We start from the raw sequence: 14,708 nt of genomic DNA, 5'->3' as shown, positions 1-14,708 counted from the left end.
TCCAAGTACTGCTTCGTGGTCTTTTTTCGGCAATAATGGCTGCTTACTGTAGAAAACCTGTTAATGTGATCCCTCACGTTTTGCTTCATGTGGTCGCTTACCGCAAAATCCTCTGCGACCCTCTGCTGTCATCAGCGACCGTGCTTGAATTAAGGTGGTATGAATTCTTTGCAGCAGTCTTAACCATTTGATAACGTATGCTCAATGAGTTTAAAAACAATTGGCATATTTTAATCTTGTTAAGATCTTCTGAAAGAAAATTTGAATTGTCAGTCATTTTACGATGACTTCTTTCTCGACCTTCAATTACCGTAAAACCCCCTAACTTCACCCGGTTTTTTAACAGAAAGTCGTTTTGCCACCAAAATATCCACCAATATGAAGTCTTATAGATCTTATGTAATGCACAATGATAGTGTTTAATTTTATTTATATTGAAGTAATACCCTTTTCATACTAAATAATACAATAAATCACTATTTTTTATATGGACGAAGTTACGGCACGATTCCCTAACTTCGCCCAATGTGTTTTAGTAGGTACAATAAAAAAATATTGTCTATGGATACTCACGAAATCTATTTAAAAATAGCCTTAAACAAATTCAGGTCTTATGCTAGAGACAATTTGACATATCTTAAAGAAATATCTACGTTGGCGAAGATAGGAATCACTTCAATGACTGTTTCATACAACCTACCAATTTACGCTAGGGCTGCCAAAACCCAAAGCATTATAGTATCATTTTTATGTGTTGATTTACATAGTAAATTTTTAATAAAGGAAATATGAGAAAAATTGTTAACTGGTGATTCAAAGTGATGAATAGTTTTTAGTCTAAAAACAATAAAAATAAAAAAAACACATTTCTTTCAAGAAAATCGTTTTTTTGTGACAACCCTAAAGCCAGGGAAAGTGTAGGAACAAGTAGTTCAAAAAAGATAGCCTGACATTGCATACTCAAATAATTGATGTTTTATTATAAATATCGGAAATCGCACGTTACATTTGGCAAGCAGACTATATCACTATATTATATTAAAAATATGAAGAACCTACCTCTACAAGATTCGTAGAAATCAGCAAAAGTTCAGAGGTATTCCGAAAAAATCTCTTCAAACCGGACTCGAAAAAACGGTACTAACACAAACACGGCGAAAATAATGGCGGTTTGAAAATTGTGTAGTGACAGGACGAATATTATCTTTGAAATCGCCTCAGTGACTTAAAGTGCTGCAATAGTAAAAACATGAGTTTTTAGTGTTTAATTGATTTAGGTGAAGTTAAGGACACTTGGCGAAGTTAGGGGGTTTTACGGTATATCAATTGTAGTTCTTTTTTTTTATTAAATTCAACGAAGCGGTTCACGTTGATTATTTATATCACCTAAATTCCAAAACTGATGAAATATTGCAACCCTCTGTTCTTGGGTAATTTTTATAGAACAACCAAATTTGCATGTTTGAGGAGAGGGTTCCTTCATTTGACTCTCACATATTACATTGTTTTTCCAGTTTATAAATTCGTTTCCAGAATTTCGCTACTTTTTTATTACATTTCTGCGCCACAGAGCTTCATTACGATGTCTTTTCCTAGTCTTTTTTTCCCTGCTTGACTTGAGTTATACACCTCTAGGACAGGTGCTGAAAGTCGATTTACAATATTACCAATACCATTTGATGAGTTTTCATCACTGTGTGATGATAGTGAATGCTGTGGTGGTTCATAGTCTGATACACTGTCGGTAGAAAATGGGTCCACTTTCCCATCATTATCAAAGGAATCAGATGTCGAAAGAACCTCTTGATCATCCATAAAATTATTGCAAACCTTGTCGATGATTACAGAGTCTGAAAATATATACATCATTGAGCTAATGTGCGGGATAGAAGCAAATTTCAGTTCTTATTTCAGTCAAGAAAGTGTTTATTTTTGTTGTAAAAGTGAACAATAAAACTCATAATTACCTCGTAGTTCTAATGTAAAGTGGGCCACTGTGGCACTGATTTCTCCTTCGTTATTTGGAGTCAGCGGGATCAATCGATTTGGTGTTGATTGAACTCCAGTCATGTCACTGATTTCGGTAGAAAATGTGTTAACTATCTCATCATCATCAACCGAATTAGATGTGGAAGGAGCCACTAGATGGTCCATAAAATAATTGCATTACTTGTCGGTAATTACAGCGTCAGCGTAATTACGTTGGCAGTTGATATTGACAGCGAATTAGTACAAATAAATCCTAACTGCAATAGAAAGAGGCGATATTGCCAACGTGTAGGTGTACTTTTGCGTGCAGAACTAGCTTAACGTCAGTTAGGCTAATTTAGTTCCAAAATATTTTTAAGATTGAATTTAGGCTTGGAATGATCTAAGCTGATAACTTTTTTATATTGATAATTCAGGTACGCCTGTTCGGACTCTAAATAGAGAATCAAAAAAGGAATTTTTCTACCAGATAAAAAAAAAAATCACAAAAAATCAGTTAGGCTAGTTCTGCAATAAGGGGACGGTATGTTCATATAGATTTTCGCGAATAATATGCGTACTTGCCGGACCGAGGATTGGAACTAGGGACCTTTGACGCAATATGCCAACGCTTAAGCCGCGTGGCCGTTTTTGGTGGATGGCGAAAAACCTTATAAATGCAATGTATGTTCATATAGATGCTCGCAACTAAGTCATCTGAAAAACTAACAAATGACAAATTCTGGTGAAAAACCTTTAAAATTCGATGTATATTCATATAAATGCGTAAGACTTTGTTGTCTTGAAAGACATGAAATGAATATGTACATATTATATAGAACATACTAGTGAAAAATCTTATAAATGCAATGTATGTTCATTTGGATGCTCGCGACGGAGTAATCTTCAAACATATGTAAAGATACAAAATGGTGAATAACCTTTTAAATAAATTGACTACTTATACGGAGGCTCGGTACAAAATTATCTTAACGCTCATAAAACGAAACAGGAGAAACACCATTTGCGTGTGATGAATTTTATTTTGAAATTAGTACCTAAACAAATATGTCATTTAAAAACTCATAATCCAGTCGGAAGCCAACAGCGGTGGAGTGAGGTTGTACAACTTCGCTTACGTATTCGGGACGCTATTCGCCGGGACTCGCGAACGGTTATAAATACGGGTTACAACAAAAATAATATTGTTTGTAAATGAATTTGACAATAAACTCAACATGTGTGGTCCCATGTGATTTTGACAATCAGTGCCAATGCTTGAGAAAAAGTGAAAAATATTTATTGTTGCACGGATAGTGCACTTTGTGCGGGGAGTGCGTCAAACGCTGTGAAGCGAGGGGTTGTCCACACTGTTTTTTGTTCACACTGTTGCGCGAATTCCAAGACCGCGTGAACGGCAAAAGCAATAAAATGGAAAACACCACGATGGAAGTGAATGAAACCAAAAAAACGAAGAAGAAAAGAAACGATGATGAAGAGGAAGTGGTTGGAGAAAAAGAAGAAGAATGGCAGACGGTGACCTCTGGAAAAAAACCCAGAAGAGACTCTGGGGTCACTCCAAAGGGAAACCAAAACATCGTCATGATAGCGACGGGAAGTAAAATTCCATTAAAATTGAAAATAGCGCAGATGCTGCATAAGGCAGGAGTAAAAGTACAGAAAATTTACAATAAAAATTTAAAGACGTACATCCAAGTAGAAGACGAAAAAGAAGCAGATAAAGTGAAACAAGCTGGAGAACTCAAAGATCTCGGTTTTGTGACCAAAGAGAATGACTCCTGCTCTTATGGAGTAATAAGAAAAGTCGATATTGATATGGACCTCCAAGAACTGCAAATGGAAATCAAAAGTGATGCAAAAGTAATCAACCTTAAGAGGTTGACAAGAAAAGGTGATACAGGAGAGCTGACAAAGACCTCGTCAGTCAGTATTAAATTTGGGGAGAAAATATTGCCGAGAACAATTTACATATATGGAGTCTCTTTTGCTGTAGAACCGTATGTATTCAGGGTTATGCAATGCTACAAATGCTGGCGATATGGGCATATCGCGAACAATTGCGGACGTACAGTAGAAACGTGCCCTAAGTGTGGTGAAAACCACAAAACCTGCGAAAAAAATGAGGAAATTACGTGCATCAATTGCAAAGGTAACCACGCGGCAAACAGCCAAAAATGCCCAAAGTGGCAAGAGGAAAAGAATTGCAAAGAAGCAATGAAAAAAATGAACATACCTTTCAAGGAAGCAAAAAAAAATATGTTAAATAATAGCTATGCTGACATATTAAAACAAAAAAAAATCGTAGGAAGAGATGAAAGCGAAACAATTCAAAAAACTAAGGAAAACAAAAAGAAAGAAGAAGCGGTGGTAGAAGCTTCAGGCTCAACAATAATATCTACAGGTAGTAGCGTAAAGCCTACAAAAAATAAGAAAAATTCAAAGGGGAAGACAGAGGTTAACGCGATGGGAGAAATTATGAAAGTCTTGCTGAAAGGGGGAGACTGGCAGCAGATCATTAAACAACTAATAATTAAAGCAGTGGACTGGGTATGCAAACAATTCAAAGAAGGACACTTAAAGGAAATTCTAGGGGAGGTTCTGGAGCAAAATGGATAATAAAAAACAAATTAGGATTTTACAATGGAATGCCAGAAGTATGAAGCAAAAAAAGGATGATATAGAACTCTACTTAATAAGACAAAAAATTTCAATAGCATTAATCTCAGAGACTTGGCTGAGGTCTAAATTAGACTATCTGAAATTCAATGATTACACGATGTATCGAAAATACAGAAGGGATGGATACGGAGGAGAGCGATTCTGGTGCATAAAACACTGGCGTCTAAAGAAGAAAGAAAGAAAGACGGAAGAGCTAGACAAAATAATTATAAAGCCATTTAACAGAATAGGAGTGAGGACCTGATCGAAGGATCCCCTTCTAGAAGAGAAGAGGCGATATGACAGCGAGTCGCAGTCAAAGCCTCGGTAAAATCACAAAAAAAAAAAAAAAACTCATAATCGTGATGAGTTTAAATATAAATGTAAACAGATATGTAAGTAGGTACGTTGTTTAAGAACTAATAAACACACACATTCAAAAGAAAACCATTTGCGTGAAACAATTGTCGAAGCCGTCAGAGGCAATAACTTTTTAAAGAACCTACAAAACTTTATTTGATATCGATTCTGAATAGCATAATATGAAGTGACTAACACTTCTCTCCTAACATAACACCTACCAGAACTACAAGCATACGTTGCACCACCAGGAGAAACAGAGAAAAAGCAGATGCAAATATTATTAGGAAGAGTTAAGTGCCTGCAAGTTAACCCCTTTATATAAAAAAAATATAAATGTCATTCCAATATTATCTTTTGAAGAAAATATCGTTGCATAAAAACATACCAATTGCATTTTTCAAAAGTATGCATACCTAATTGTATTCTAATAACTTAACGGTATTTATTTTTAATACGGATCATTTTAAAAAGCAGTAGATTAGTATAATTATATAATTGACTGCATTTTTCTTTATGAAACTGACATTGATCCATTCAAAATCATAAATAAATAGATAAATGTTAAGAAAGTTGAATGATTTTGTAATTTTGACACTTTTGTGTAATCAAATTGTCAATTTTAAGGTAGTCTATTATAAACCGACATATTTCGTGAGCCTTACACCGTTTTGGCTATTTTGAGGAGACTCTTTTGACTGGATGTTCCAAACGGATGCGGTCGTTTTTGTTCATGACATTTTGACGGGGTACTTAGTGAAAATGGAAAAATGCGAATTTTTCGCGTAATTTAAATGGAAAAACAATAAAAACTTCATGAAAAATCATGTTATTAAATTACTCAAAGGTGTGCATTTAAAAAATGTGGAAAAAAAATGTTTGGTTTTAAAACTTGACGGCCACTCAAAATCTAATTACTAGCTTAATATAAGAGATAAAAATTTTAAAAATCGTGCTAGAAGTTGACATAAATTAACTTAATCGGATGCACTAAACGAAAAAATTTAAAGCAAATTTAATGGTTTAAGTATCAAGTCACTAAATTTTAAAAAATAATATCTCTCACGATATAATCGATAAAACAAAAAAAGCACGTTCACAAACGTAAACCAATAATAGACAAATTGATGACGTAATAAAAAGTTAAAAAAGTTTGTTGGGTGGTTCTACTTAACGTTCATTAAATATTTCATATAGAATAACTCACGCACTATATGAGAAAAAAATAAAAAAGTATGCAGAATTGAGCACTAGCTATGCAACAAGAGATTTAACTACACAATATTTTTTTAAACCCACCCAGTCAGGTTTTGCATACAAACTTTAAAATTAAATAGCGCGCTAAATATAGGTGAAAAAGCAAAATAAAATGGTGCACTAACGTTCACTACCAACGCACCAGTGTTTACAATTTAAATTTAAGGAAAAACACATGTTTAGTGACACAAGTATCCAGCATTTAGCTGGGTCACCCAAATTGAAATGCGAATAACCCCCTTAATTTGCGTGCACAAACGAAAAAAACGCGTGCACAAACATGCACTAACGATGCACAAACGAATGCACTCGAAAAAAGTTGAAATTTCAACATTGGGTGCCCAACGTTTAGCTGGAACACCCAATTTGAAATTGGAATTTTTCGGTTATTATAGGTGCACAAACGAAAAAAATCGTGCACAAACGTGCACTAACGATGCACAAACAAATGCACCCAAAAAAAGTTGGAGTTTTAACATTGGGTGTTCCAGGTAAATGGACCTGAACTTGACCTCTGATAGAGGATTGTGCCATAGACAATAAATACAAATATTGTAAAGCGAGTTTTATTAATGAAGTGTCCATAGTGGAGCACCGTCAACAAGTGCATTCACCACCTACTCCAATTCCTCACTGGGTGGAATCCCTCTCACGACACTGAGCTAGTCGAACATCAGGGTCCGCCACCCTTGATCGCCCTCTCACTTTAGACGTTGTCACCATCAGTAGGTGCGACGTCAGGGCGGCATACCAATAAAGACAATTCAACACGGTGTGCTAATCAACCATTGGCGGTAACTCATGAGGGAGGGGTGACACATACCTAATGATCAGTATGTATGGTCTGGCAAATCTTCAATTCAAATAGGAAAATTGGCCACACGGAAAAGACTAATCCCGAAGACTCCCTAGAATTCATTTCATCCACAAAAATTCACCGTTTCATGCGGTTTACACGCTGGTGGCATCGACGCACAATTCTTCAAAAACGGGGTCAAAGCTCACGTTAAAGTCAATGCAAATTTTTGTCGAATCATGATTAATATTTGGATTTAAATATTATGGATTTTTTTGAAAGAACAGTGATTTATTTTCAACAGGATGTGCCATCCAGCTATCGCAACCATCGCATTATTTAAATTAAGATTTGGCGATAGTTTGATTTTGAGAAATGGACCAATCAATTGGCATAAAAGGTTGTGCGATTTGATATCTCTACCTGTGAAGTTTTGTGGAGTCACTGGTATATACTGATAAACCAGCAGCATTTAACGCATTACAAGCCAACATTTCACGAATTATATGACCGGCAGTGCTTTAATAAAAGTAGTCCAAATTGGGCATCCAGAATTTTCTTAATTGAGAATACTAAGGCCACATGCCAGAAATAATTTTCTATTAATGCCGTGAAGGTATCGATTTTTCGAAAAAAAATATTTAAATTTAACTTGTCCATTTTTTATAATTTAAAGTTCCATCGGACTTCGGAAAAAAAACAACCCTTGTAATTAAACATACCTGGTCTAATAATGGCTTGTATTCTAGATTAGAGCAGCCAGGTTGAGTTAATTCATCATTTATTTGGTGAATTGCATTCTCAACAAATTCTTCTTTGATGATGACTCCCTCATCATGTTTCTCATACTTAATAGTCATCAGACCGTTTTCACGTCTCTGAAAATAACAACATTATTCATATTATGTAAGCGTATTTATTAACATTACGATATGCCAGAAACAGTCTCCCATAGGTCTTTCTTCAATAATTGGTCAACACTGTGTAGGAGTGCATTATGAACCTACTGTCGTATGCATGAGATTCCCAAAAACCTTATAGGCTATATACTGCACGTTTGTATGCATGAGTAAAAACGTAATTAGCTGTTAAGTGACGTCACGAATGTGACATATCATGTGTCATGGTGTTCGTATTATAAAATTTCATTCCCCGATAAATAATTCAAAATTTTGAAATTGTAAATGTGTCTGAAAGTGTGCGAACGGTACCATATAAATTTGATAATTATACATGAATAATTATTGTGAAATTTAAATAATTTATCAGCTATTTTATCACATGTATTTTATAATTATTCTACTGTACGAAAGGTTGTATTGCCAGTAAACTTTTCCATTTGGTGGCAACACTGAATACATTTGGTGGCAATACTGAATATTATTATGACTAACTTCACTTCAATTATTGAGATCTCAAAAGAGAATAAGAATAAATGACAGAAAATGCAAATGATTTAAGACAATAATATGTAATGATCTCTGTATAATATTATCATTTATACCAATCACCGTATGATACTATTGATGTTTCCAGTGTATTTGAGAGTTGTGCCTTGTTTATTACAGTTATCTTACAATAATTAACTAGGTAGGTAGGTGGTACCGTAATATTTTGAAGAACGCAGAATGCTTACAATTGTATATTTTAATGCCAGATACAGCAGTAGATACATATTTTTGCGGTGGTTTAGCGGAGATATTTTATCGTAATCTTACGTAAGTCCATCTTATGTCTCCATGAGAAATATTGCAAGCGAAATAGGCGAAATAAGCGAGGCATTTTATCAGTTACCTACTATCTAGATTATAGACTAGGGATCAAAATTATACGTATTTTGTAAACAGCACGACTAGGAACTGTTTTTAAAGTTCGCAAATGTTTTACAGAATCTACAAAACGAATAAGGGCCTCAACCAAATGTTTTTTGCAATGAATGCAAAATTAAAATGACATTTGAAAGTGACAGCTAGCTGAGGCAGCCATTTTTAATGGCGCGTGACGTCAGATCGCTTACGTCACAAAGAGTGTTATTAGCTATTCGATGGAAAATCGGTTAAATAGCTTATAAAGAATTTGGGAATCTCATACATACGGCCCCTAGTCTATTTAATAACGTTACATTTAAAAAACTTGAGTTTTAAACATTCATTGTAGGTAGTAATATAATATTTGGTCAGCCTATTGCTGTCTACAGGTCAAAGCAAAGAGGTGAATCACCTCGTGTAGGTGAAAACATATCTCAATTATTATTGCCCTGTGACACACAGAACGCCAACATAAGAAACGGGTTTTTCGGCATTCATATGACCGATCGTCATAGTCTATTTTGACCCATTAGGTCCTCTCTGGGTCGTCATCACTTTGACAGATCTTCATAAGTCTATGAATCGTCAGGAGTGATTTGACGTTTCATACCTACCAAACCATTTCTCGAGAATGGTTTGATTTTCATTGGAAGAGTGAACCAATCGTCAAATCTCAAACTGTTTCACGTTTACTTTCTACGCATACAATTTGACTATGGTCAAACGGTTGGAAACAATACTGGAAAGAGTGGAAAGACGAACGCATTTCTGCGACATGTTGGCAAGCGAGATGTGACGCGTGTTCTCAGTGACTATAGGTACATGACACATTGGCCACAATAACAAAATAATACCCAATTCATATGGCTACCAAATGTACCGTGCCTAATAAAAACATTCCAGAAATAGGTACAACCAGAATGTCTCGTGTTATTATTGTTGACGCATTTAATAAGTGCATTATTTAAGAGTGTTGATGTGGTTCGCGTTTTATATACATTTTATATATTTGATTCGTAAATAATGTAATAAAGATTGTCATCAACTCTTTAATCTAAGGCCATGATAGTTTTACAATACAATTAATCAGTTACCTAGGTAGGTACCCACCTGTGAATCATCATTTGACAGCGGCCCAGTCGAGCAAACACCGACGTCAGGTTTGACATCAACCTACAAACAAACCAATATATTATATTATGTAGGTACCTATACAGTTTCAATTTGACATTTCGAAGTAAAAACATTGTTTAATGCAATACTTAGGTATAAATAAATAAAGCATTATTAAAATAACCTGAATTGGGTTGTCGTCAAGTTCTGGTGTTGATCGATGACCTTCCGGACAAAGCGAATGGTAATTTGGTATAACATTATATTCTATAACTGACTCAATGTCTAACGGTTCACTTTCAATGTCCATTTTAACAATATTATCAATTATACCACGTGAGTGAGACACGTGTCAGAATAGGTTATAAAAGACTGTCAATCGCTGTAAGTATATTGCTATAATAGCATTTTATTCATTACTAACTCATTTATATAGCGAACAAAGATCACTTTTATATGATAATATTAAGATGAACACTCATAAATCTGTTTTAATTAAACTTAGGACGAGAACACGTCATCAATATTTGTAGCGTGAGCTCATCAAACGGTTATACAAAAAACATTGGGGTCGCATCATTTAGAGCAGTGTTGCCAACACTTGAACTAACATAGAAACAATTTATTTGTGTGTACATCGTGTGGCTTAAAGTTACCCCGTCTTTTTTTAAATATCCTCGAAGGTTTTCTTATACAGAGTTGCAGCAAAAAGCTCCACACACCAAAGCGAATATTCGCGGCGAATTATTCGCCAATCAAACTCGTATTAGCTTACGGGACAAAGCACGCTTGCGCGAACGCCTTGCGTCTTGAATGCGAATTTGCAGCGAATATTCGCTGTGATTTTCGGGAACTCTGTCGACAGCGAATTATTCGCAGCGGACAGATTTCGCCAAGGGAATTAGTAAAATCAAAATGGCGAAGATATTGAGCAGCTGATCGAGTTGGTCCGAAAATATCCAATCCTTTATGATTTCTCTGACCTGACAGTGACTACAAAACATAAGAAAGATAGAATCTGATAAGATATGGGATGAAATTGGCAAGGAAATTGTTGAAAATGTTAAGAAGGTCGTCATAATAATATAAAAATTATGTAGGTATCTTTGTCTAACCTAAGTATGTAAAGTTTTTTGACAGCATTAATACGCTATTATAAATAATTAACTTTAATCTAAGGTCCCGATATTTAAAAAATACATATTATTAATTTGCGTGATGCACAGCCTTTAATAACAGAAACTTTATAACTTTGACTGTTAGTAGGTACACTGACAGTTCTTACTTACCTATTGCGATCGTTTGACGTTTTGGTTTCGACTTTCGAGCAGTCATATCAATAATGTTAAAATTAGGTATCAGTTACAATACTTCAATCATATTCGGTATCGGTCACGTAAATACCCATTGTATATTCGTCGATAATATCTTGATAATATTTTTTTAGGTTAGGTAGGTAGTCTTTAAGATTATTTTTTTGCATCTGGGCATTTTCGCCAAAGTTTGTACATTGCGTTTTTGGCATGTCCCATGACTTTGATTGATTTTTTCATAGTTATTATATTATAAAATGTTGGAAAGTTATGTACTTTTAACATGCAAATTTATTAATTTACTCTATTCAATCAGTTAAATACAACTATCTGACCTGTATATATTTTTAATTGATTATTTAGATCGAAAGGTAGTGCGTTTTTACCATGTCCCACCCATAAATTCAAATAAACAAAGTCTGATTTCGTCATTAATTTTGAGTGTGTAAAATTAAATTCGTAGTGTTTTCAACAGCTTACATTATATATTTTTGGAAAATATATAGTTTTTTCGTAAATTTGTACCAATATTGAAAAAAAATCACGTTTAAAGTGTGTCCCAGGATATTTGAAAAAGTGGAACTCCACATTCCGTTACCACGATTTTAGCATGAAGGCGAAAAATTTTCACTATAAATATGTTTTTTTTTAATGTAGCAACATTTTTGTATAACACTGATCGCCATGTACACTTTAAATTGTTGGTGTGTGTCGGTATCGCTATCGGAACAGGTTGCTTTCTGGGTTGGTCATTTAAGAAGTTCCACTACTGTTACCACGATTTATAAGGTAAGAAAACACATATTTCTATTTCACATACTACACATATGGAGCTTATCTTTCATACTACAGATATAATAAAACATATCGCAGGTTTAACAATAAAACTAAGCTAAATTTTGGCTTCAAACACTTCTGAAACAGAATCCGTTACTTCCACTCCGAAACTATATTGGTGGTAACGTATATGTGGAATGTAAAAGTAACGAAATGGCATGCATAAAGTTGGGTTTACAGTGTGTGTTTAGTTCTTCATAGATTATAAAAAAAATTATTTTGTCTGTTCGTATGAAAAACAAAAATATTTTCATTAAAAAATATAAAAAATAACCTGACTATAATATAATAATATAATAAAGATTAAAAAAGTATGTGATATGTCTGAATACGCAAAAATAGCGCACATAAAAGTATGGAGATAAAAAAAAACAACAGAAGGAAAAGAAAAAACACCAGACTGAAATAATTGCGAGACAGGCACTGGCTCTGTCATACTCTTTCTGTTATACGCCACCAAAATTTTAAAACTTCTCCATACATTTTAGGCATAGAAATTTATAAAAATGTATGAAAAAGTATTTTTTTGTCACGTTTAACAGAAATGTGTACTCTCGATTAGATTTAATACCTAGAACTGTAGGTATTCACGAAATGTCAGAAAAGTACGTCTTGATTACAATCAACCTGTATAGCTACATTTTATGTTGATGAATACAATTAAATTTCAAGACAACATAAAGTCGAACTTGGTTATTACGAGGAAGATGGGACCGACTGAATTTGCTTGTTATAAGCGTTACTCGTTATATCAGAGAATAGGTATTTTTAAATGAGCATGTCACATTACACAAAAAGCCGAAAATAAAAAATTTGGAAACCATCGTAAAAATCCCCGAAACGAGCATGGCATTCATAAACTACAAAAGAAGTTGTTTATTGTAATTAACGCTGGTAGGTACCTACGGACTTCACAAACCTTGGATTTTTCAACCATATGCGTGGATACTTTTTTATTATTGTCGGTGAAACACCAATAAGGTAGGTACTTAGACACTTTACTAGTGTCATAAACGTAATCCGACCCCGGCGGCATCCTGTCCAATCGGATTTTATTGCTTAGGGTCGAAATGTTTTAAAACGGTCGACACATTAACAGTATTTTAGCTCGGTATATCCGATAAGTTGCTCGTTATAACAGTGAAAGAATTAAATGTATGGCGAAAATCATAAACCAATTGTCAACAAATGTTTCGTTATTACATCCGAGATCTCGCTATGTCAGAGATCGTAATAACCGAGTTTGACTATAATTATTTTCGTAAAAGTTATATACTCCGTGCCGCGCTAGGAACTCGCGTCTGAATCCCTTGCTGATTTTTTTTTTCATATATTGTTAATTTGCTTAAAAATATTTTTTATCTGAGTTACAAATAATATAAATGCCAAATAAAGTTATGGTAATGTATAGTGTGTCAAAATTATTACCTACCTTATTTTACAAGTATTGTGAAATTTATTATAAAATATGTCTATTTTAGTGATTAAGTTTGATTTGTTTTGTTATTTTGACGCACGTTGAATATTTATCTGTCTATCAAAAAATTCAAATAAATTTCATAAAACAAAAATTTGTTTTTATGGTAACATGTAACTTAAGCTTTACAAATTACACTCCGTTACCATTTCGTTCCATTCCGAAAATGTCCCCAAAAAAGTTGAACGTTAACTATTTTTCATTTGATTATTAAATAACGAAACTTATTTATTTTTCCAATAAAATTTAGTAAAAGTGATTATTGTCTTTAAAAAAATAGCAGAACGAACATTGATTGGTTTTTTCAAATACTAAAGGAAAAATGCTCTGCCATTATAGACATAGGGTAACGGAGGGGAACGAAATGTGCCCAAGAATTAAAATTCAATAATATTTTTTGACTATTTGTAGTTTTATTTTGAAGTGTATGGTTTTTTTAATCTAATAGAGCTCTTTTAAGTGATAAAAAGTGTTTCATTCATGTTTTAAAAGCTAAGTTTCGTAGTCACGGAACGGAAACTTATTATGCCCAATTTCATAATAAAAATGATATAAATATTGTATTAATCAATATTTTGCTGAAAAATTGCTATCACCAATTCAGCAATAGAACAAGGAATCTGCTAGCTATATAAAAATGGTTAATTTGAGTGAAAAAATAATATTACCCAAATTTCAAACATGTACAAACTTTGGCGAAAATGCCCATCTAACATTATGCAGCATTGCATTTCTATTGTAGCTAAAGATATAATATACATATAGGTAGATAAGTAGGTGCTCCATGTCGTCATGGTGGTATTTTGTAAGGTTTTAGACCTAAAACCTTACACATCCTACTTACTATTGGGTTACCTACAGTACGACGTACCTAGGTTGTGTTGATATCAATAGACCTCAATCACAAAAACGATATGTACCTACATACCTACTATATATTTCCTTCATTATGTATAGGTAAATTGAGCTAATAAACTGGTTTTGCCCAGTTCCGACCGCGAACCAAGATAATATCTATATGTTCCACGTACCTACCTAACATAACCAATGTTTTCTGTTTCACATTAATTTGTATACCTACAAACATTTTAAACTTAATT

The 14,708-nt window shown here is 33.9% G+C and overlaps 1 protein-coding gene across 1 annotated transcript; it reads right to left on the bottom strand.

The window, feature by feature from the left end:
• Positions 1–1,841: 1,841 nt before the first annotated feature.
• On the bottom strand, positions 1,842–10,548 carry LOC147077505 (uncharacterized). The gene is made up of 4 exons (XM_085941709.1): positions 10,166–10,548; positions 9,979–10,041; positions 7,783–7,938; positions 1,842–1,850 (listed from the first exon to the last, which is right to left on the bottom strand). Exons 1-4 carry the CDS (start codon positions 10,289–10,291, stop codon positions 1,842–1,844), a joined length of 354 nt encoding a protein of 117 aa, XP_085797835.1. The 5' UTR covers positions 10,292–10,548.
• Positions 10,549–14,708: the final 4,160 nt, after the last annotated feature.

This window comes from Rhyacophila brunnea, unplaced genomic scaffold (genome assembly GCF_057557595.1).
Source record: "Rhyacophila brunnea isolate RB1 unplaced genomic scaffold, BYU_Rbru_1.0 scaffold_13, whole genome shotgun sequence".
In the NCBI taxonomy this organism is placed as follows: domain Eukaryota; kingdom Metazoa; phylum Arthropoda; class Insecta; order Trichoptera; family Rhyacophilidae; genus Rhyacophila; species Rhyacophila brunnea.
This window is presented reverse-complemented; position numbering and strand designations above follow the sequence as displayed.

Excerpts from the sequence above, each read along its gene's own strand:
- LOC147077505 (XM_085941709.1), bottom strand. The coding sequence starts at position 10,291 with ATGGACATTGAAAGTGAACCGTTAGACATTGAGTCAGTTATAGAATAT. Across the intron at positions 10,042-10,165 it reads TTGACGACAACCCAATTCAG|GTTGATGTCAAACCTGACGT; the intron begins GTTATTTTAATA and ends GTTTGTTTGTAG. Across the intron at positions 7,939-9,978 it reads TGTCAAATGATGATTCACAG|AGACGTGAAAACGGTCTGAT; the intron begins GTGGGTACCTAC and ends TGTTATTTTCAG.